Source organism: Achroia grisella, unplaced genomic scaffold (genome assembly GCF_030625045.1).
Source record: "Achroia grisella isolate CSIRO2021 unplaced genomic scaffold, CSIRO_AGI_Agris_v1 utg109, whole genome shotgun sequence".
In the NCBI taxonomy this organism is placed as follows: Eukaryota; Metazoa; Arthropoda; class Insecta; order Lepidoptera; family Pyralidae; genus Achroia; species Achroia grisella.
In genome coordinates this window covers 969,913-995,611 of record NW_026712573.1, presented here as the reverse complement: position 1 = coordinate 995,611, position 25,699 = coordinate 969,913, and the positions used below count along the sequence as shown (strand labels likewise).

Below are 25,699 nucleotides of genomic sequence, written 5' to 3'. Positions count from 1 at the left end.
TAAATCTATAATATAATCTGACAGTGCAGCTATTTATGAAGGTTAGGTTAAGCAAGGTTCATCACAATTTCAAAAGTTATATTATTACTCCTGATTATGATGACGACAAAGGTACTGATGCCGGTCACAGATGGTTCAGGGAGGGCACCCCAAATAGCGCCCGAGACTTGTGACACGGGTGTAGGTTTAAAGGTACCTTTTAGAATGCATTAACACTCACCTTCACTACTTCTGGTAACCTCCCATTCCCAACTAATAAACCCCCCAATCCCTACAATATTCACAATTACATATATTTTCACTTAACTGTTTAATATCCATATCTTCACCTAATAGTTAACGTAATTTATTACAACCCTAATCATTACTCATGTAGAATATATTCAATAGAAAAGATAAGTGCACTTAACATTACTAATTTCAATGTGATGTATTTTAATAGTTGCATTCGTATAAATTCAATATGATAATTCTGTATTAATTTGATAGTTCCACTATTTATAGAATGTAAAAGACATCTCTATATTTATAAGGAAGTTATACTGAACCGAATTGCTACTGCTTCAGCTGGTTCATATAAACAATATTCAATAGTTAATTCGTCTATTAATTACTTATTTAATTTGTGCAGTGTGTAATAAGTTGTAATATAATAAATGTAATGCGTCCTAAACTTTACCCACACAATGCTGCATATCCAGAGTAGCAACATATCTCTATAGTGATACACCAGCCATACAACATGCATACGGTAAAACTTAGGGTGTGTGTCCTAGATAACCACTCAGTTATCAACTAAACAGAAGTCCCTATTGGTTGTAGAAATCTCCACAGGGATCGTGGTCTAAAACCTTCATTGCGAGCTTTGACTCATCTCTCCTCAAATGATGGAACATGTGACTTCATCATAGATTCATCGAACTGAGCCTCTCTCTCCTCCTGATAAAAACTTCCACAACTATTACAGAAATTATATTTCCTTACTAAAGCCTCCATAGAGATTTACGGATCATAATATATCATCAAAAACTATTGGAAAATGTCACTTCAATAGTTCAATCATCGATACAAGTATTTTCCTCCTTCCAGTGAAGCCTTCAGTAACCAGAACCCCCCCAAGCGACATATTTTGTGGAATGTATATAATCTTTGTATGGGTTAATTCGTCTATTAATTATCTATTTAATTTGTGCAGTGTATAATAAGTTGTAATATAATAAATGTAATGCATCCTAAACTTTACCCACACAATGCTGCATATCCAGAGTAGCAACATATCGCTATATTGATACACTAGCCATACAACATGCATACGGTAAAACTTAGGGTGTGTGTCCTAGATAACCACAGTGTTATCAACTAAGTTAAGTCCCTACTGGTTGTAGAAATCTCCACAGGGATCGTGGTCTAAAACCTTCATTGCGAGCTTTGACTCATCTCTCCTCAATGATGGAACATGTGACTTCATCATAGATTCATCGATCTGAGCCTCTCTCTCCTCCTGATAAAAACTTCCACAACCTATTTATTATAAACTTCACTTACTTGCTAAAGTCTCCATAGAGATTTACGGTTCACATTTGATCATCATAAATTATTGGAAAATGTTACTTCAATAGTTTATTCATCGATACAAACATTTGCCTCCTTCTAATAAAGCCTTCAGCAAAATATATATATAAGACTCAAAGATCTTCCTCTCACTACATCTTCCGTGTAATGTAATGTAGACATGTACTAAATATTAACCATGCAATATCTATATATTCGAAATAGTAAACGTAATTTACTATCCCAAACAAAGAACACCACACAGCAAGACATTTAGTGTGAATAATGAAATATTTGAAATAAGTAATAAATAGTTGAAATAAGTAAATGAAATATTTAATTTTGATAAAGTAACTGAACTATTATTAGCCATCATTATAAGTACAATAGGGTTTTACTATAACTTCCTTAATTTACTTTTAGCTTAGTCGTAGTAAATTTATTATTAATATACATAATTCTCATATAAAATATTAGAGTTATCAACAACTGTTAAAGGACACAATTAAATTCATTAGCATCTAACGAGTAAATATACACATTTAATATTAAACTCCTAACCTTTCAACCTAACTAAAGAAAATAAATCAATATAACTCAGATTTAGATACAAATTGAGACTATTATCGTAATATAAGAAAGACACAAATAAACCATGCTCGTTAAATTTTATATTATAAGTAATTAAACTAAATCAATGTATTCGTCAACATATTAATTCCACGCAAATCATAAAATAAATAAACACATGTACATTTCCTAATTAACTTGGCAGTTTATCTAAAATATCCCAATAATACAGTCAAATGATGACAGACATACAGTATATTATGAGCACAATAAATAAAGTGAAAGAATTAAAATGACTTACCAATATGTTGACAAGAACGGATATTAAAAATATTAAAATCACTTACTAAAATCTCATTATTTACGAATAGTAAAAGAATTAAATATACACTTGTTACACCTACGGATGCTCGCCATCGACTAACTCAAATTCCGATTTCTTCGTCCTTCCTCACAATTCTACCAATTTTGGTTTTGCCAAATATATATATATCTAAACATAACTCAACGTGAGAACTTCGTTCTTATGCAGTTCACACTAATTATACAGGTGATTTTTAAATTTATTTTGTATCACTTTTCTTTATCCTAAATTTTATTTTGCTTTTCAAATATTTTTCCTATATAAATTATAAATAACCATTTACCGCGTTTGCATATTATAATTACTTAATTTATTAATTTAATGCTGATACAACATCATAATAAATTGCAAACATATATATAATATGTAATCAATATTAAAATCTGTAATAAAAATTAAAATTTTTATTTATAATTTATTTAATAAATAATCAATAACTAATTATAATTAGATAAACGTTAGTATTCATAAATAAACACTCATTCTGTTGATAATATTATTTTACATACTGTGTTTTTATAAGATTCTAATAAATTCCTTTCTATTATCAAAACCTGAACTAATGTTTTAATACAATTAATTCCTTAGAAGTCGTTTTCTATTTATCTATTTAAATCATGATCTCTTACAATGTAGTAAATTGGAACATCCTATATATTTGTCGGCTTTCTTTTGTTAAACACAAAGGATGCCGTTCTATTGTCCTATTTGCTAGTAAATATGTTTACAGAAAAATATTTAACAGTTCTTAATGGTTTTGTTTTTAACACACGTGTAATATCTGTCGATAGTGTGTTTGTCGGCCTTCTTTTTGACGAACACAAAAGGATGCCGCCCTATTGTCTTTTCTACTAGTAAACATGTTTACATATATGCATTTAACAGTTTTTAATGGCTTTATTTTGACACACATGTAATATCTATAGATAGTTATAGCGAACTATCCTTTTTCTGGTGTTGAGAGCTAAATACACAATATTGATTTTATTTAGTATTTTGTACTATTTTACATCTAACTTATTTTATGTATTTTATTTATCAAATAAGACGATGTTTCTACTACAATTATTTTGTCAATTAAATAACGGAATATATGCTAATTTATTCTATGTATGTATAATTTTTGAAGTGAATATTTTTAATATGTACATTTTTCTTGTTATTTCCTTTTATCGCCCATTTTATGCAAAATATGACGTAAAACTAAAATGAGTACTAAGCGAACCGTCACAGTATAGATGGAATTATTGGATAATGAATACATTGTATTTTCTGCTATCATTGGACATATTTTCAAAATTTATTTTCACTTAAAGGATTTCATATATATTGACAGATAATATATATAAGGGAACATCTTATCCACATGACAACTGAAAATACAATAGAAGTTTTGAGGATACAGGTAAGGATACAGGTACCCACAATCTTATATAAAGGTCAGTAAACGTCAAGTCCTCAGTATCAAAGGTAAGGAAGGTAACGAAGCATTGTCAGGCGTAAAATTTCAGTCTCAATGTCTTGCTGCGAAAGGATTCAAATTTTCCCTTGCTCCTTTGAAACATTAGCTTTTTAATTTCATTATATTGAAAAATATGTAATGATTTCATAAATAACCAGCTTACTCCTCAAACGTTGTTTTGCTAGACAAATTAAAATCGCTATTAAAAAATAGAAGGGTGAAAATTTGGGGTTGCATGTATTTTTTAATGCGACATAATAAAAAAAATATAAAAATAAAACAAAAATGTTAAGGGTGGACAACCCTTATAACTTAGAGATATGAAACATAGATAGTAGTTGATTCGCAGACTTACTGAATTTGCACATAAAGTTTCATAAAATTTAACCAGGCTGTTTTGAAGGAGTTTGGTAACTAACATTGTGACTCGAGAATTTTATATATATGATTACCTAAAACTGAGTAATTTTAGTGTTTCGTCAAATCAAAATTCAACACATTCGATTCACTAGTTTTTTGTCCACCATTTTGTGAATACACAAGGGAAAGTAGATTGGAATTAATTTATTACTCACCTATAGTTGTAATCAACGTGATGCAATATATGATAGATCCTGAGAAGGTCCATTTGGAGTCTAAAGCTAGTTCGGGAGGTTGTGTTTCGGAGGATTGTCTCGCAGCCGCTACTATCGAGGTCTCGAATTTTCTCAGTTGTTCGTGTACTAAACGTGTCCAATTGCGTTCGTAGAGTACGTTGAGGCGCTCTGAAACAATACAAATATTCTGTTTATTCTCCTGGCTGCAATTTGAGGTGAAGAAAGATATTTTTATTACTCCAGTCTACATTTTAACAATTATCACTTTAAGCTAGATTCAGATATTATGGTATGCTATTACGGTAATAGTCTAAATCTAACGATGACCCAGACCTTAAAATAGTTAAAAAAAGATGGTAAAAAAAAGGAATCCCAGTAATACCCACGTGGAAATGTTAAATACGCATAACTGTTCCATTTTGATATCAATCCAACACTATGTTGAGGTGACCAATATGATTTGCTATTATTATAATGCACTGAGATCACGGCTGATGAATCTATTTGTATTTCGCAGAGAAATTGTATGCTCGGCGAGATGCATAACAAACGACTCGTATTTTGTAACTGCTACCCTCACATTTGGTGGATAATGATGAAATTATAATGTCGGTTGGAATAAAATTGCAAGTAACGTTTAGAAATTGATAGACCATATTAACCTCTTGCTTTACATATTTTTACATTTTTCTTCCGTAAAACAGTAATGCGCAGTTTGATGTATTTCGGTTTAAAGATAAAAATATTTTTCTTTCCAGATTGACGAAATTTTTATAATTCATTACCCCATTGTAAAATTCTACGCGCGCTGAATAACGCCGTTTGATAAAATTGTGTATATGTTGAGAGTATTTAATATTTTACATTGACGTATAAGCATACCAGAGAGAAGAATTCACTTTGTTCCACGTATAAAGTGAATACTGATCGTATATCTGGCTCTAGAGTTGACAAAGCAGACATGTGGAATTTGAAATTTTCTCAAATTTCTCAAATATCTTTTTAGGCATTATCGAAGATAAAAGTTGTAGTTACAATTATAGCTACCACTTCTATTTCCATATTTTTACAGTTAGACAAGAATGTTGTAAGATCTGACTGCTCATAAGTTATTCATTATAATATATTATAGAGATATAATATAATGTTCCGAAACTATCATATTTTTCTATTTGTCTCTTTATCATATTTAGATGTTTTTTACAATCTATCTGCATAGTCTAAGATATCTTTTGTAGGACTTTTCAAATTTGATTTATAACATTTGGTAGTAGGTAATTGTAACAATAATTTTTATAACAGCTTTATATTATCCTACTGGCTTCGGATCGCCTCTCAAAACGGCGAGCTTTTTGTCTACTACTCTAAGCTGCTCAAGCAGTTTAATATAAGATTTTATATAAAGTTTTCTTTCTCCTACATTGATATAATGTGCTTCGCCTGTAGAGTGACGATACATTATATACTCTTATTACGTAATTACAAAGAATATTTTACTCTGTCAATAATGAACAGTACGTATACTATTTCTAATTTTAAAACACGTATCACTTCGTCACTATTTCACAGGAAAAACATTTAAAAGTCATATTCACTTCTCTGACAATACTGGATATCTAACGTGGCTATAACAACTCTCTTGGTAAGAGACTATTATAATTCCGAAGAGGCGACACTTAAATTAATGAGAACAGCAATCACCTGTCGTCTGTTTAGTTTAATCAAAAGTGTAAAGGGCCATTTAACTATTAAGGCTTTATTTACAACCTCGTGTATATTTAGAACGATTAGCAGTTTCAACAGTAGGATTATATATGGGTAATCGGCAGTTTCGTTTACGTTAGATCAAACCTTTAGTTACGTTAACGTTAAATGGTAAATGATTTAAAAAAAACAGCCATACTTCCGCATTTTATCAATGCGGAAGTATTAGTCTAAATATCAACATATAGTTATTTACAATACTGTCATTTTAGGTTTTCCGTCCGGTTCTTAAGATTAGTCCTGGAGAAACCCTGCGGTATAACTGAAATACAGAAGAACTTTGATAAAGACATCTGATCTCTTTATTTCATGCAATAAGTTTTCCACGTACCAGGACCTACGTTTCATGTTATTATTTTATAGTTCTAAATCAATGAGTTACTTTTAATTACATTACATAAAACCTTATTGTATATGATTAACCGTTTCAATTTTCCGCCACTTTCAAGTTACATTGGCACAGAATTTATTTCGTTAAAATACTCTCCACTCAAATCTTTTCTACGTGACAAGTCTTTTTAGGAGTTTATTAGAATTCCGAGTGATTATTGTGGAAACAAGCCTTGGCAACCGGCTCCACTGGGTTTTGTGTTAATTGAATTTTATATTCTTGAGATATTGGGATTAGCTAATTGTTAATTCCTTTTTCTTATCAAAAAGTATAATTTTCCTTGAATAGCCGCCTGTAATATAGACGGAATATTTCATATTTTTATTAAGTTGTTTAACCGCTATCAAAAGGGATACACTATTAGTCTATATAGTATATTTTCTGCGTTCCAAATCTCAATGTTCATATTCTACCATAAGCTCAAAGGGATACAATCTAAGCCTTAGACAAGACAAGTCTTCAAGAATGGCAATAGGAGAGGGTTTCTTAACAGATTTAATATATCGATGACGGTTACAACATAGTATCAAGTATTTTCAGAACTTGCTTATAGTAAAAAAATATATTTATAAAATAAAATTGTAAATATCTCATATAAAGAATTCTCTTGTCTCATGATATAATATGTTAGTTACCATAAGCCTCCGCAATGGCATGATCGATTTTTATGAAATTTCATATCCATATTCAATAGATCTGAGAATAGGCTAATATCTATTTTTCTTACCCCTAAGTGATAAGGGTTGTCCACACCTAACATTTTTCTTATTAAGACATTTATTTTTATTATAATGTGTCATTAAAAAATACTTACAACCCTAAATTTTCACCCTTGTATCACCAACCCATATTTTTTTTAGTGATTTTAATTTATATGGCAAAACAACATTTGCTGGGTCAGCTAGTTCATTAAGAAAAATCGAATTACATGTTGTAAAATTAACTCGGAGGACAGTTTATATTTTGATTTTTATGGCCACATATTATTTTATCACACTGACGTAAGCCATGAAATTATCAAATACATATTGCTGCAACGTTTTCTGCTAAAAAAAACCTCGCATCCACATTGTAGAATGTCACGAACTGACGCTATCTCGATCTGTATACTGCTCCCTATCTGAATTGGGTTCGTGATCCCGCATTCTAGTTCGCTCAACTCGGCTTAACTCACGAATAGACGATGATATGAAAATATCGAAATTTTTAGAAATATTTTGACATACGATATTAAAAATTTACAATGGCAATTTTGAACGTCGCGAATAAATCTTCAAATGTAAAAATACCATACCAACTGTACTAGATAATACATCTTTCATATTTAAATTTGGCGTGCGTAGCCTTCATTATTAATTTTCATCAATAAATTATTATTTACAATGATATAAAATTACAATTACGGTATTTTATATAAATCCACAATTTAATTTAGATTTATGTAGGTATAAATAAGTAATTTACTTACACTGTTAATCTTTTTCAAGTAGATGTGAAAATGCCACTACACATCCTACGTGGTTGTAGCCCACTCATACATAAACGAAATATCTTTTTAAAAAGTATACACACTCTATCCTGAGATAAAAACCATCGCTCCTAAGAATAACCTTCAATTTGTGTGCAGTATGGATGCCTTACCTAACCTAGACGGTTAGGTAAGGCGTGCTTTGAAAAAAGGCGAGCACAATAGATCTATGGAGGTTGCAGTCTTACGGGTCCTAGCAATTGACAATAACCCAAAACTCACAATAAAAAAAAAACCGTTTCAACCATTGTGAAAGATCCTTTCAACAATTTTATTATAGAAAATTGTTTCAGTTAGTTTCACACATGAACTGAGAATGAGCAGACTAAGGAAGTTCTGTTCATGGCATTTCTTATGAATGATTCAACTTCCGAAGACTAAGACATAACCTCTTATATTTTTTCTCGTGACTGCGTATAAAAATGGTACTAAGATATGACGGTTTTAGAATCATATTGGAACGATATTAATACTGTCACATGAACACGTGCTATGCCCCGCACTGTTCATATAAACAGGTAACGATTGCCACTTACCGGGTGGATTGCCAGTTTGTTTGTCATTATGATTATCATGATCTTAACATTCATCCATCTAATGTTTTAAATGCGAATGTATCTGTCTGTTACCTTTTCAGGACTGAACGGCTAAATGAACCGTAATGAAATTTCTCTAAATAAATAATAACCCTGGACAATTAACACAGCGCCATCTAGTCCCTCGATAAGCAGAGCTTGTGTTATTGGTACTAGATAATTGATATAAATACTTAGTTTTTCTTTTATAAATACGTAGACCTAGACCTAGACCTAGACCAAGGCTGTCAAGAAATTTCAGATTGTATATTAGACTAAAGCTCAATAATTAGACAAAGTCTCAAGTAACATCTAATAATAATATATGTAGCTGGTCTCTAACTTCATGGAGATGCATTCATCAGAGATAAACAGACGCCTTAGGCATTTGTGTATTAGTATTGAATTAAATATTACCTACATTTGATACGACATTGTGTATCGATAACAGGCATGGCATCTGTCCAACTATGGGACATAACCGGCTGCAAATAGTAATTACAAGGGGAAGGAGATTGTTAGTAATGAAGATTAGTGGCTCTATTGCTAGTATAGTACCCCGTCGAGTCGATCATTGTAGTTAATCCCTGGTAATTTGACCACAATGGGATAACTAACCTGACTTCATCTTAAACCTATCGTCCTCCTCTGATAGCTCGCTCGTGAAAATCGTAGGCGGAGCATAATTACATTACATTACAACAAAAAAACTAAAAGAACAATCTTATAAGCAGTGGATCTGGAATCATTTTAATATACGGACTGATTGGTACCTTCATCGTTTTTTATTGATTAAAATGATAGTATCAACCGTGTTTATAAAAACTCAATTTGACTAAAAATTTGCTTATACAAGATAAGATTATGTTAAAAATTGTTTGCATACTAAATCAGCAGGCAACAAAATGAAGGGACTCGCCAATTTATTTAAGAGCCGCTTTTTATTTATCATGCTCACGGTTCAGAAGAAACAGCGTTGTTTATTAGGAAAAGTCAGTCGGCTATTTTGACAATTAGGAATATCAATTTTCAAGAAACATTTCTGACAGTAAACATAGAGTATATTTTAAAATATCACTTTTTTATTTATATTCTAAAACAAAAGAATGGCACCAAAAATTAGTTGACAATTGGCTGAGTCAAATATACTTCTGTATTTTAGATAAATTACCGGTGTTGTGTCTTAAATAAACGAAATGGTATGAAATACTCAATTAAAAGAAATAGGACAAAAAAAGTCTTTTGTGATTATATCGGTTAAAAACACAGAGATTCGTAATCAAATAATCATGGTAAACCTGTTTTATTATTTTTAACAGACTTCAAAAAAGGAGTAACTTCTATATTCGATCGATATGTATTTCTAGTAATAAATACAAGCTATGCCCACAACTTGCTTTGCATAACCAGAATATATTCGATTGGCCGGCTTTATATTTATGTGTAGCAATTTTGCTGTCTCACTATTTGATATATTGATAGGCAAACTATAGGCCTCATACCTGCATAATGCAATATTTTGTGGCTTACTGGTCAGGTTATTTTCTATGTATATTATTACAAAATATGTATTTATGTATTTCTAAGTATTATTCAGTCCTCTAGAATATGTAAGTAATACTGATGTAATAATGATTCAATTCAATACTTTATTTGCTTGACGACCTCTGTGATCCAGCGGTCTAGCACCCCGCTTTTCGTCCGATGGTCGCGGGTTCGATTCCTCGCACGGCATTTGTATTCATTAGTATGATTGATTGTATCAGTCTGGGTGTTTTCTATGTACAATATATATGTATTATAAAATACTGATATAGTTTTTAGATAAAGTTTGTAAGTTTGGATCTTCGGGTTTTGATATCCGGTACTATGTAATATTATCTTATCTGTAGTAATACTTAGTTTGTAACTAATTTAGGTTCTTTAAAATAAAAATAGTAACTTTATAGATGTTTCAAATCCTAAATACCGTACACTATAAAGTACGTAACACATATTATATAGCAATAATATACCTATCCTACATAACTTGCTGATAGTGTTTAAAATAATATTTAAGGTTACCTATAGCTAAAATAATATTTGAGTCAGTATATCTTTTGGAAACAAACACAATAAATAGATTTTTGTCTTTGCAATATTAGTATAGATAATGTAATATAATATTGTAAAATTGGATAGCAGGTCGCAACATTACCATTCCTATCGAAACGACCGCTAAACAATTTATTATCAAGATTTAATTTAAAAGTAAATTTAACGATAACCCATCAATACTTTATTAAGTATCAGTATAAAATTAATTTTATACAAGACTTGCTGGCGTAAAATTTTATCTATTTGAACGTGTATATCTTTGGTTTTTTTACGAGTACAGGCGTAAAAGTGAGCGTTAAAACTGTTTCGTTGGAGAATGGAAACTCTACGAATGGCCAATAAAATTACCTTTATAACGAAAAGTAAAATTCTGGGCCCATAACTTGAAGTGAAAAAAAAAGTTCATTCAAACTGTATACTTTTTATATTATTTGTGTTAAATAAACTGATAACTAAAAGTAATATTCTGGTCCCAAAACTTAAGTGAAAAAGAAGTACATCCGATGTATTTTTTATATTATTTGAAATGATAAATAAAGAAATACTATTAAAAGACAGCTAACATTCTCTGTTAATATACATACATGTAAAGTTTATTCCAAATTCCGTTGTCTATGCGAACCTATTCTTTCTTACAGTGATTAGACCCTCATATTAAAAAAAAAATTTAAATATATAGGTATTCAAAATTTCAACTTTCTAACTCCGTTAACTGTTGTTTGATGAAATAGATACAAACATTATTAATATATTTTTAATCCATACCATTCAGTACAGTAATAAATTTTTAGGTACACCTTTGAAATCAGTCTGTTTCTCTATGTTGAGTTCAATTCAATACTTTATTTGCAAATAAATACCAATATTATAAAGAGATAAAGTTTCTAAGTTTGGATCTTTGGGGTGACAAACGATACGATATTGATCCGATTTCTAAAACTCATAGCAATCATATAGCCCCTTTATTGAGGACCACTATAGGCCACATATCATTATACTATGATCAATAGAAAAATGTTCAAAGACAGGAAACTGTGACGCAGAAGTGGCCGGGGCGGCGGATATATAGGTACTTAATATATTTATACTGGTACATAAGGGAAATTATAATTGACGACCACGGTGGTTTAGCGGTCTAGCACACCGCTTTACGTCCGATGGTCGCGGGTTCGATTCCTCGCACGGCACAATGATCATGAGTATGATTGTTTGTATCGGTCTGGGTGTTTTCTATGTATAATATGTATGTATTTATGAAAAAAAAATCTATGTATTTGTATCAGTTGTGTAGTACCCATAACACAAGCTTTAGCTAGCTTAATTTGGATCTAGATGGCGCTGTGTGAATTGTCCTGATATTTTTTATTATTACATAAAAAATTGTCCTATTAATAACACACTTAAAGACGCTGATTTCTCTGAATAAGAGGTAGATTAGTTCTGTTATAACGACAAACTACTAGGCTACGACGCTCGCAAAAGAGTAAATGTACGAGCGACACATAATTTTAAATATAAATACATTTTCCCCGTATCACATCAACGGCAAGATTGTATTATTAATTATGACACGAATATTTCAGTTCACCTCGTATTTTATATTTTCCCTGCCTATCTTTGCACGAACGAGTGAATTGGAAACAAAATCGTATTCGAATGCGTTCTGAATTGTCGAGAATACGAGTATAACTTCCCTATAGGTATATCTCATATTGGATCTTCAATATCCACGTAATTCAGATATCAATCTGGTCAAAATTACCAAATATATATTGTACAAAAATGTGTTATAATATGTTTTTTTTATTGACGTAGTCGTTATGTATATTAATATAAATGTATAAAGGAATTTTATAATGCTTTATTCCATTTACGTTGATAATAATTGCAACACTGTCCAAATATCGAATGTAGAAAAATATGAATATATGTATATTTACCTTTATTCTTTAATATTAAGTTTTTTATGCGACTAAAATAATAACATGTTGAGCTTCCTAATTAGGAAATAAATGAATTGTATTTAATTTAGGAACCGTATAGTAAGTGACAACTGTCACCGTCCCCTATATGTATGGGCAGCATCAAGGACTGACGTCCAGTAATGTGGATCAGAGTGAATTATTGTTTCTTAATGACAACAACTAATTATATTGACATAGTATTTTTTTTTAATTTTTAATATAACACACAACGTAATTAAACTGGGAGTATATGAGATGCGTGGGAAATGAAGAGAGTTGGACACAGAGTAATGTTGATTATACACTGGCACAGACCAGCTACGGATGTACAGAGAAAAAAGCAACATGGCATTGTTTACCAATAATATAAATATACTGTATGTACACATATTATATTACAATATCATATTTTGTCGATCAAACCGCAGCGCTTACCGTTTGACGATATTTATAGATAGCCCTATAATATTTCTGAATAAATTCATCTGGTTAGTTACTCCTATCTTACATAACTATTCTTATGTTACTCGTATTTTAAATCAAATAAGTGAATATCTTTTCCCTATTTGTATGATCTCTATACAGTAAATTATGTAATTGAGAATACTCACAGCCCGTGGGACAAAGAGATACATCTTTAATATAAGTACATGGACCCTTTTAAACTAATTTCGTTTTTTTTCCATAAAGGCCGCTTTTGTTCGGCCCTTTTCTAAGTACAAGTTTGTGTTTACGTGATTTTGCTTTATAAATAATGTGTTTCAGTATTTTAAAGAATTAAAAAGTTTTTATTACTTTTTATATCTACAAAAATAGACACAGAAAGAATATTTTAATTTATTTTTCTTTTTAATATTCACAATAATACATGTTAATGTATAATTATATATTTTAATTTTAATGTATTTTACATTAAAATATAACTTAATTATCAACTTAACTATCGAAGTCACAACTTTAAAGACCGTTGGATGCACTGAAGTCGGGTTGATTATTGGCGCAAAGAACTATGTAGGTAGAGAAATCATCTAATCTACTAATCATCTATCTACTAAATCTTGTTAGATTTAGTCGTGCGTACGAGAAAGTATATCCTCGCGTTTACTTAGATCATTATTACTAAATGAAAATCATCATTCCTTGTTGCGCATTCTGTCAGTGTCTTCATAATTTCATGGTCACGCGAAACGCCGTTCGATCTTCGCTGTCGGGTTCCCGCGAAACTTTCTGTTTTTACTTATACTTTCCAAAGCTAATAATATTTCAGGCGAAGTTACTTTCCGTCGAAAGAAAATGTAGAATCGTTACAATGCTTTCGCTTAATCACAATTTTCATAATGCGTTTAAGTCTATTTGATTAATTTTATTATATAATAGGGTCGGCATAATACATAAAAAATCCCCTATCACATATAGTTACAATAATCGCTTCAGTTCAGAGAAGAAAACTGAAGTGACATCGTTTACCACACCACTGTAGCATATAAAAAGTCAGTGTTGTCACTTTGTTTTTTATTCGAAATATTTCACACTTATATTTTTGTCTCGCGAAGTATCTACTTTTATTAGAAGAACTGGGAGGAACCTTTTTAAATGGATTTTACAGAGTACTTAATTTTTATACATATGTATAAATAAATGAAACAGATAACTAACCATATAGGTTAGCTAACCTATCCCATATATACCCAGATAGCTATCTGTCATCCATCCAAGAGAATAACAGATTACAACATGATTGTCTAAGCAGGAAGTATTAGTTTGCATATTTAGTTAATAACCACCATGTAATTGTTAATCAAAGCATGTAATTTGCAATTAGTTCACCACTATAACTATATGTATGTCATATATAATGAGATTCTGCCGTTTGATTTAGTGACGGCTGCACGTCTTACTTATATGGTTGTAGCCAGGGATGTTAGGGAGCTCCGTAACCGTAACTGAAACTATCAGATATCCAATATAAAAAAAATATTCGTAGCCGTAATCGAATCCGAGATAAAACTTTCGGATAATATCGGATAGGAGCGGAGCCTAATTGAGACACATCATGTAACCATTTTATAATATATTTCTATTCTACTTTTGAAATTCCTTAAAAAATGAATATCCGTAACCGAAATTATCCGAAACTAACGGATGATCCGAAATAATTTCATATCATTCCTGCATCCGTATCCGTATCCGGTATAATAATCATTCCTATATCCGAAACCTATCCGTATCCGAAATTTCATATACATAACATCTCTGGTTGTAGCCCACTTATGCATAAATAACCAGGTAGGCTTTATAAAAAAACATTTAAGTGGGTATCTCAGTCTCTCTTATTTTAGCCGTAAAACAGCTCGCTTTGTAAATTATGTTATGGTTGTAATGAAATAAGGAGGTAAAATAGAGGATAAGAGGCATGAAAGCTTAATTACCGGGAACGAAAACGCATGAGTGATATCGTGAGCGTCATCTGATAATCTGATGTCCGTGATGTTGGTATAATCAGGTAAGGTTGTTTGCCATGTTGCATTAATAAACTGGTTAATTTTTCATTATATTCATATACTTTATTGAATGGATGAAATAAAGATTACATTAGTTCACTATTTAATCACCTATTATTGAATAGTGTATCACAATTATGTGAACTAGTCTAAAAATATTTATTTTTTAAGTCGGTCCATAATGAAATCGTTTATTTCGATGATTTTCGTTCTTTTTATTTCAAGATCAAATAGCAGTGAAAATACAAATCCTATTCTGTAGACGAAAAATCTAATCTAGGCATTCTGTGAGTTAAAATAAAAAACAAAATAATATCCATTTGCCGCGAAAAGGCAGAGAGCGGTTGCGCACAAAACGAATTAAAATTTCAACACACATCAAACGCAGTGCCGCTCTTTTTTTCACCTTCCAATTAAAAGTTTGACATATCGTGAATAGTTTGCTCATTTTTGTAAAAGAGCTGGGATTGTTTTCTGATGGATTAGTAATATATTTTTGTATATATGATGATGGAATTTGTCTATCGCCTGTTCTATCGGTTTTACGATTTAGGCATCGGTCAAATCTATGTGGTTACTTTATGTCAGGTCACAATACAAACATGTGTATCCAAGAGTATGTTGCATTACCTCAGCATGTTTTTATGTATTAATATTAATTGTCACCTTTTCCAAACCACCTCTAACTATATATAAGTTTGTATTTGTGAAACTATGCGGTCACGTTATCCGTTTTTTAAGCAAGAATCGAAAACTATTTTCATATTTCCAACCCACAATATTCCTTAGGGAAATTAATATGTTTCATGGATACAGCTTCTGAATTTTGAATTATAATACATTTAAAACACTTACATACTCTACTAGGTATTTGGTTTTATAGGCCTCGAATTTGTATGTAGAATTTCTTGCAGAATTCATAAAAATTTTAAACGTGTTTTATATATATATATACTACTACCACAGATAATATAATATTACTTAACGTAACTACATATTATATTTTTATTTGAAAAAAGTAATGCAACATTGCAATAGTATCTTATCTGTGGTAATAGTTAAAGTAAGTTCGTAGAAGATTTTTTGGTCTTAGGACAGATAACATAATATTACATACATAGTCTTAGTAATAATTAAAACTAAAATTTTATGAGACTCGTGAGTAAGACGTGTTTAACAGCGTTGACATATCGGGAGCTCGTAATAATATTACCATGGTAAATATCTCATTTATGTAATGTGTGTAAATATAAACAGCCATGTAAAAAGTTTAAAACTCTTTTTAAATTCTAATGTATATTCACCTATTTTTATTATTACAGTGCTGTGATCACTTTGTATGTTTAAAAGGAACTAACATTTAATATTTAAAGTTATAAGATATATTAGGTGTGGAGTTAATAAATACATATTATACTTTAATCAAGGTATACATATAGTTACTAGATTTTTAAAAGTAATAATAAAGAACTGATTAAAAATTTACGTAATAAAGAAATACGATATCTACTTTAGATTATAATTTTCTTTATATAGTATTTATTTAAAATTACAAATCATTGTAATTAATTGTTAACTCTAAATATGGATTAATAATATTATTGTAGACAGAATTTACAGAAATTAATTAGATAAATATATTCATACCTACATAGGTATATGACATTGCAAATGGACGTCTAATTTTAGAAGGTCTCAATAGGATTCCGCTTGCCGTCGAAGTTTTCCCAAAAATTCCTGTGAATTCTTATTGAGCAGTGTTAGGAAATTATTTGCCGTATTAATGACTCCTATTTATGTATAAATTACTATAAAAATTATACACAATTTAAATGTTTTTTTGAACCTAATATGTGTTATGTGTTACTAGTGTTAGCTACATAAATATAAAGTGAGTAACGAATTTAAGAGCAATTGTTGTGCAAATTATGACGATTTTCATTCATACCTTGAATAAAAAAAATTGTTTGAAAATTCATAAGGAACGGTAAAATATTGGTTTAAAAAATTCACATAACAAAATAAAACATTGACAGAATTAATATTTTATTTCATTACATAGTCATCGTAAAAACAAACCCGAGTGAATGAAACGAACATAAAGTTTTATAAATTTCTAAGTATTTTCTAGAACATTTGATCTATATATACGTATAGCAGTATAATTTGCACGCATCGCTATAATAAATTTTTATTTTTTAAGAAATAGCCACGTAAAGATGTCCTCGGCACAATGTACGAGTATTTCTCTATCTACGCCGTAGTCGTTCTACGCGTACGTTATATTACAAAAATGATAAAACTATTTAAATTTTTATAAACGGTAGTCCCCGTTTCTCTATGCCCGATCTATTAGACCATATTAGACAAAAATTGTAAGAGTAAAGAAAATATGTATACCAACATTAGATTAGAAAAAAATGTTACTAACAAATTAGCAATTGAGCTATAACAAAGATATATATTATTATTAAATCCTTTCTGTATAATAAAAGTTATTATTTAAATTTAATATAACTATATTTTTTACGAAAGAACTAAATTAATTTCTTTATATTTTCTTTTTCATTAATGACATACCAGTGCTACTAGATATTAGTTTGCTTTAGAATCCATTTACGTAATGTCGTTTGAAAATTAACAATATATATACTACAATATTTTTATTACCCACTGGTTTGATTAGCTTTTATCGCTACAACACTGTTGGGAATTGCAACGAGCATTTAAATATACTGCCACAGAGATTATTTTTCATTAACAACGTTAAATGTTTTTTAGCGTGTTTCGTGTAACCCGGAAAATGGTTGTATTCGACGTACGCCAAATGGGTAGCCTTCCGTATTTATAAGTATATACGTCGCCTGTTGCAGAGGTTATAAAAACATTTATTAGGGTTCAAGGAAGAAAAAATGTGTTACATATTTTATACACTGCAGCGTTAACCCGTCAGACGGCAAAGGTAAGTATTATTTATTAGATCCGGATTTTGAGATTCGATTGATCGAATTTGATACATATAAAAACTCTTACAGCTACATTATCTTACACTACGCCTACTCTGAAACATAAACTATTCACATGAAATTACTGTAGAAAAAGCGTTCCAAAATTAAAAAGAAGATTATTCCAAATTTGAAATAAAAAAAGACGTTCATGCAATTTAAAATAATATATTGTAGATCTTCGCGCTTATTGTTATTATTATTTTATATCTAATTTATTACTTTTTATTGCACCTTTAAAAAAAAAAATAAAAAATGTATCACCTAAGCGATCTACATTATATAATTTGTTGTAATAATAACACATTTATAAATACCCTTAAATAGTGAACCAAAATATATTTTAAAATCTTATAAGGCAGTATTTCTACGTTTTAGTATCCTTTGGGAAAAGTACAATTCTAAGTTTACAATAGCCAATGGCCAATCATTATATTGGAATCCCACGGGATGTATGGACGGACAGACGCGACACGACCGGTCGCATGTCAGTTCAACAAAGAGAAGGGACGGTAATCGTTCGTTTACAATTTTCACATAGTTTGACAACTACAATAGAATTAAAGTCTTCCTAATTTTAGAATTTATAAGAATTACAGGAATAGATGAAGTAAAATTAATTAATGCAATGGAACGACCAAATCCATAAAATACGAAAATATGTTGCAAGGTATACACGAAATCGAAATTAAATGCTATTCAGAGTAAATGTAAATCGTAATATGAGTAAATGTATATATATATATACAAATCCTGCGAAAATATTGAGTAATATTCATCATAAAGCAGTATATAAATATTATTATGTGTAACTTCATGAAGATATACTAATGGAACTCTGCCCACATTTCTTATTACAAATAGCTTAATTTAGATTTACTGTTAACATCCGAATCTTCCAAGAATATAATTTGTACATTAAACATAAATATCTAAAGAACCGTAATTTTATTGAAAATATTTTGTAGAATATATATTAAAGCTTAAACTGAAGTACATAAATTAAATACATTAAGCAAGCAAAACATGCAATTCAACTGTAGTAAGTTTCGCCACGTCGTAAATATTGTGGGCATACACAGAGACAAACAATCAAGTTAGCCGATGGCCGATGATGATAATTTTCGGTGGGAGATGAGCTCCCCCTTCATCTCCCAGCTATTATTATATAGTACTTGTTGTGCTCGCGGTTTCATCCGCATGATATTTGTAGCCTATGTATTATATATACACTTAGATTGTGGAATGAACTACCTGCCGAGGTTTTCTCGAGAGACTACAGCATGGGGTTTTTCAAGAAGAGTATATTAAGGTTTCTTAAGGGTCGGCAACGCGTATGTGACACCCCTGGTGTTTCAGGCGTCCATAAGCTATGGTAACCGTTTACCATCAGATGGGCCGTATGCTAGTTTACCACCTAAGTAGTATAAAAAAAAATATATTCTGATTTCTAAGCTACATTACTGTATAGTTTCATCATAAGTTATAATTTCAAAAAAATATTAAGTAAATTGAGGGGAATATAATGATAAATGCTAAATAAGTGTGTCGTAGATGAAATTTCGTGATGATCCACGTAACTTAGTTTATGATGCACTACATAATATTACAGCATTTCAAATGTTGTAAAATAAACATATTGTACATTTTATAAAATGATGTCGATATAGGGAGCTCATAAATAATATTAACATGGTTAAATGTTGCGTTTATATATAATGCGTACAATTAATGTATCGTGTTTTGATACGTTCTTGACCGTTTATTTAATTCCCAATCGTTTCTCAATTGAGAGACCTGAGGTTTGTTTAGAATAAATATTGATTTGGAATAGCAAACCGTTCGTATCAGCGTTATAGAATTAACGAATGATGCGGTATTTTGATAAACAATTTATTCAGCATTAATAACGACCTATTGTTTAATATCAGGTAAGAGTGACCGTATTTCATACAAAATAGGGAATCGGCAATAACTGACTCGAATGATATAGGTTATAGTCATATGCAAGTTACATTTCATTTTAATTTAAACAGTTTTAGATTACTCTGTTTACCACAATTGAAATTAATTTCAATTTAAAGAAATTAATATTTTTGTTTTCGAGCAGTTTTTATAATATTTTGGTCTATACGATTTTCAATCAAGTTTTAGAATCTGTTATAAATACACAAATTTAATCAGCTCCGAATATCTACCTACGCAGATTTATGTTACTAGTTATTGAAGAAAGATAATCCAACGCAACAAATAAAATACTTTCAATAAATATTGTTTTAATGAAATAAAATACAGTGGAAACCATCTCCTTTTCTATTTAAGTAGAAAATGGTACAATAAGGTTCTGGCTAAATGGAACAACTTTATTCGTTTGATTGATATCGTCAAATATAATGAAATAATAATAATTATATTCATATAGCTATATATATAATATATATAAATATATAGCTTATTTACGCGATTAAAATAAACACTTTTTATTGTATAATCCGTAAATAAATAAAGTCAATGTTAAGGGTAAGTTCTATAATATATATATTTTCTTTCCTTATTTCTGGATATGCCTATAGGAGTTTGACTTGAAATGAATTACTGAACTGAAAACTGAATACGTGGTTAAATATATTAACCCTTATTGAATAATATAGACGATGAAAATTTCATTTTAATATCTTCAGCAGTTTCAACGTGAAACCCTAATACACAAATAGAGAAACAACCAGCCGCTTTTAGCCATATCATGCTTTTACAATTTTATTATGTGTAATAATAAATGGGAAGACCAAGACACAGCTATATCAAGCAAGTTAAAGAAAAGGTGGACTCGTGTCGTATCAACAGCTAAAAGGACTGATGGAAGAAGATCGTGGAAGGTGGCGGGAGCTCCACCGACAAGAGCACAGCTCTTAAATTATGAATGAAATAATAAAGATATTTGGCAGTTGTCAATATTATCACTGTGTAAAGTAAAAGCAAAGTAGTAAAGCGTTCACATAAATTGTTCACTGTCGTACTCGTGTTATGTTATTTATTTTTACATTTACACTCGTCGCTTAATGTAATTATTTATGATCAGGAATTGCTATATATAACGTTTCATTCGGGGGCATACAGTGTAACATTTTTAAATATGCACAGATTTTAAGTACGTTTCCTTGTCGAAACTTAATGGGTAATAAAATTAGGAAAAGGCTTTGGGTTCAATGGAATTGAATTTTAAAATTTATCTTTATTTTGCCTTTCAGTCTGATATTTCTGCTTTTTTTTAAAACATTAGGTCTTTCGTTGTTTGTGATTGGATGGCGCTGTATGGTATGTCTTTAGAAATATTATTATTATTGATATATTAAATAAAGTAATTGTAGTTATATTTACATTAAAGTATTCACAGATTAATGTCTAATCTTGTGCATTATGGTTGTGTTTTTTATAGTAATGATGATCTAGCGGGATAAAATTGAAGGGAAAAAATTAATATTAAATTAGGTTAGTGAACATTTGCTACTCATAAAATTCATAGTTCCCATAATTAACTATCATCTCGCTATGACTTGCTCAATTACTAAAATTTTATTCTATAACCCTGTTTATTTATTAATAGATAAATCTTCATAAATTTTATTCTGAAATTTAGAATCGATTTGTTGAGGGTAAATTGGGTTCTATATTTAAATTAAGACAGAAATTGACACTTAAAATACTATATTTTAAGTGTCAAATACTATTATTTGCACATGAGTTGTCTATTGTCTCTATATTTTGAAGTATCACTATGTTTGTATGATTTTAAATTAAAATGGCCAAGAATCTTACAGTCACCTGATGCAAAATGATAACCTTCCACCATCACCATGGTCATCACCAAATAGTGATGCTATCTTAACGCTCATGCGTTATTATTCCTGAGGAATAAGTGGTTATGCCTTGCATTTTTATCGGCAGAAACCCGCTATTGTATTTAACCGATAAGAGAAGTATAGTATAGTGAACTAATTGGTTGAATTTTGACCACAACTGTTCTAGTAAATATTATCAGATTAGAAAAAAATATAATATATCAACCTTGTTACGTGACAAAGTACAGTCGTAAGCTAATGTTAATCGTTTAATATTATTAATAGCTGTTAGCGTTGAGAATTAAACATTTATGGTCTTATGAAAAATATTTACATCGTAACTTGTATGAAACTAGCTGTGCCCGGGGGTTCACCCATATATTCATTTATAGCCTATGTGTTATAAGCTATACCTACTATAAGCTATACTTTTATAAATTTTCATCAAAATCTGTCCAATATTTTTTGCGTGATAGTTTAAAAAACTTTCATATAAACTTACAAGTTATCGCGTTTATAATATTAGTTAGTATTAGTTGTTAGGGTTGAGAATTAAAACATGGTTAAAAAATGGTCCTCGGATAATTTTTTAACTAATGGTTGGATTATGACTAATTTAATTAATATTAAGATATTTTTAAATTTAAATATTCTGGTTCTAATAAATAGTATTAACCTTGGAAGTAATTATGCATTATGATTTTTCATTAGCTTTTTATTTTAGACAGACTGAAATTAGATATATACTTTACGTGCAAGATACGTTTATTATTCATAAATTTTAATCCGTTTGTTTGTTTACCTGTTCACGCTAATCTCATGATAACGATTTAAAAATACAGGTGCGCTTTTCACTAATGTATTATAGTTATTGTTTTTCGTACATTTCAATTATTTTCACTAATTATAAAACGAATAGCTCTACCTATATTTGGTAAAATCTTTTAAGTACATATATTTAAAAACCGTTTCACATTTCTATTCTCGAGTCGAATGTAAATGTAACCGTACGTTTGCTGGATCAATATATTGAACTTACGAACAAATCAAGCAAACTGCTAATATCTTGGCACCTTTGTACAAACACGCAGGCTTTGGAACGCAGCCAACTAATTAGTCATGTAAATGGAAACTACGCTCTTTGGCGACATACAAAGATTAAGACTTTAACAGAAAGGCCTAAATTAGAAAGCGATAATAAAATCGTAACGAAGCCGAATTTAGAAATATCTAGTAATAAGAATAATTGTATAATATATTATTTCTGATAAACTGTTAACCTCCTCCTCCGACCTCGGTGGTCTAGTGGTCCAGCACACCGCTTTACGTCCGATGGTCGCGGGTTCGATTCCTCGCACGGCACAAACATTTGTATTCATGAGTATGATTGTTTGTATCGGTCTAGGTGTTTTCTATGTATAATATAGTATGTATTAACGAAAAAAAAATCTATGTATTTGTATCAGTTATCTAGTACCCGTAACACAAGCTTTAGATAGTTTAACTTGGGACTAGATGGCGCTATGTGAATTGTCCTGAGATGATAATAGTGAAATAAATAATATTTTTTTAATAAAATATATTCTACATACACCAAACATCTTGCTTTATTAATAAATAAATAAATAACCCTGGACAATTAACGCAACGCCATCTAGTCCCACGGTAAACAGAGTTTGTGTTATAGGTACTAGAAAACAGACATAAATACTTAGATTTTTTTTGTACGTTGCTTGCTAACATGATGTCTGTAGTGCTGTTTGTCATTTTGATAACAAAATATAATTAGTGAAAAATTTGAAGAATTTATAACAATAAATTAAATTTAAAAATAATGTACATATTAGGAACAACATAAACAGAAAAGTAAACACAATATCAGGTATATTGTGTTTACTTTTAACACCTCTGGGCACTTATGTTTATATATAAATATATATATATCGCCGCATATGGGCATTCTTATTAATAACCCTAAAACAAAGCAGACTAAATACAACCATAACGACGAAAAACCGTATTCTTATTCTGAAAAAAATACATAATTATAACTATTTAGCTTTCTCTATAACAGAAGCAACTAAGTTTATGAACATCAAAGAGTCAGTTTTATGTCGCAAATGTCAAAGAATAAATGATTTCTTAACAAAATATAACATCTTAACGAGGCAAACGTATAATGAATTTGTTACTCTCCTTTAATTAGTCTCAGAATCTGAAAAACTTTTTATTACGTTTGTCGTAATCAAAATTCCTCCACCCTGAGTTTTGGTAGCGATCCTCAAGTTATCCCACGACTTATGACTTTTTCCAACTCGCTGTTATATTTTAGAAGTTCGCTTTTCATTAAACTTTTTACACGTTTTGCTAATAAACGAGAAATGACACCTTTGTGGAGTCAATTCGGTTTGTTTTATGAATTTCAATGTCAGAGTAAAAGTACATATTTCAAGTTTCTGATTTTTACTCAAATATTAAGCGGATGTAATAAAATAGCTTAGCTAGCAACTCACCTTGGTTTTACACGTGTGTACAGTATATGGGACTAACTATATGCGTGTATTATACATATATACCTATGCGAAGAAATTCTCTCAATAAAAATTATTAAAATCTGGTGCGTGGTATAGAAAGAAGAATTTACAGGCGACATAAATAAAGATCGGAAGATTATATGTATAATATTTATAGATTACGAATAAGTCATTATATAATAGTATATAAATAATCTGTTTTCAAATCAAATTTCATCATCTATTCGTTAATTTTCGACAAGACAAGAAACAGTCAGATGAAAACATTTTCAAATTTATGATTTTAGTGCCCAGTTTTTTTTTATTTATGCTACTAGTATATTCACTATATGTATATTATCTGTACCATATGTAAGTATTGTATCGTCAACGATCTCAACTATTGTGTCCCCGTCTACATTTCCCCTTATCCTTTTTCTTATTTATGTCCATACCGACGCCGTGGTTATTTGGGGTATTATAGGAGAAATATCTACGGTTACGGAGTAACAAATGATTTCCTATGAGAGTTCGAGTCCTGGTGGTAGTAAATATATTATCAGTTTATAAGTAAGACACATGGTAACACAGACTTTTCTGCGAAATTTAGTTTGGCTCTAATATTTTTTTTATATATTACATTTAGAATGACAAACAAGACTTCTTCTTCAGATTCAAGAAATGTGGTAAACGGTGTTAATGTTAAATATACCACGACATTGCGTCTTCTTGTAACGCATATAAAACAGCTTATGCGTTGTCTTTCCTCAGAATTAAGATGTCATGCATCGTATCCTTTAATAGCATTGCCTTATATTCACAGTTCAACGGAAACACGTTTTACCTTAAAATATACTGCTTGGCGGCGGTTATTACGAGACTACATCTACTATATGTCTATTTCGTTCCAAATAAGTACAACCCATTTTCCAAAGTGCAGCAGTCGAGTTTCTAGACTAGTTTCGTTCAGACATACACG

General features: G+C 30.2%; 1 protein-coding gene across 1 annotated transcript in view; it reads right to left on the bottom strand.

Moving 5' to 3' along the window:
- Positions 1 to 25,699, bottom strand: part of LOC131846377 (uncharacterized) — a 150,806-nt gene that overhangs the window by 5,232 nt on the left and 119,875 nt on the right. Inside the window, exon 3 of the mRNA XM_059195655.1 lies at positions 4,523 to 4,711. Within this exon, the coding sequence (XP_059051638.1) occupies positions 4,523 to 4,711 (189 nt within the window). The remainder of the gene's footprint in view (positions 1 to 4,522; positions 4,712 to 25,699) is intronic.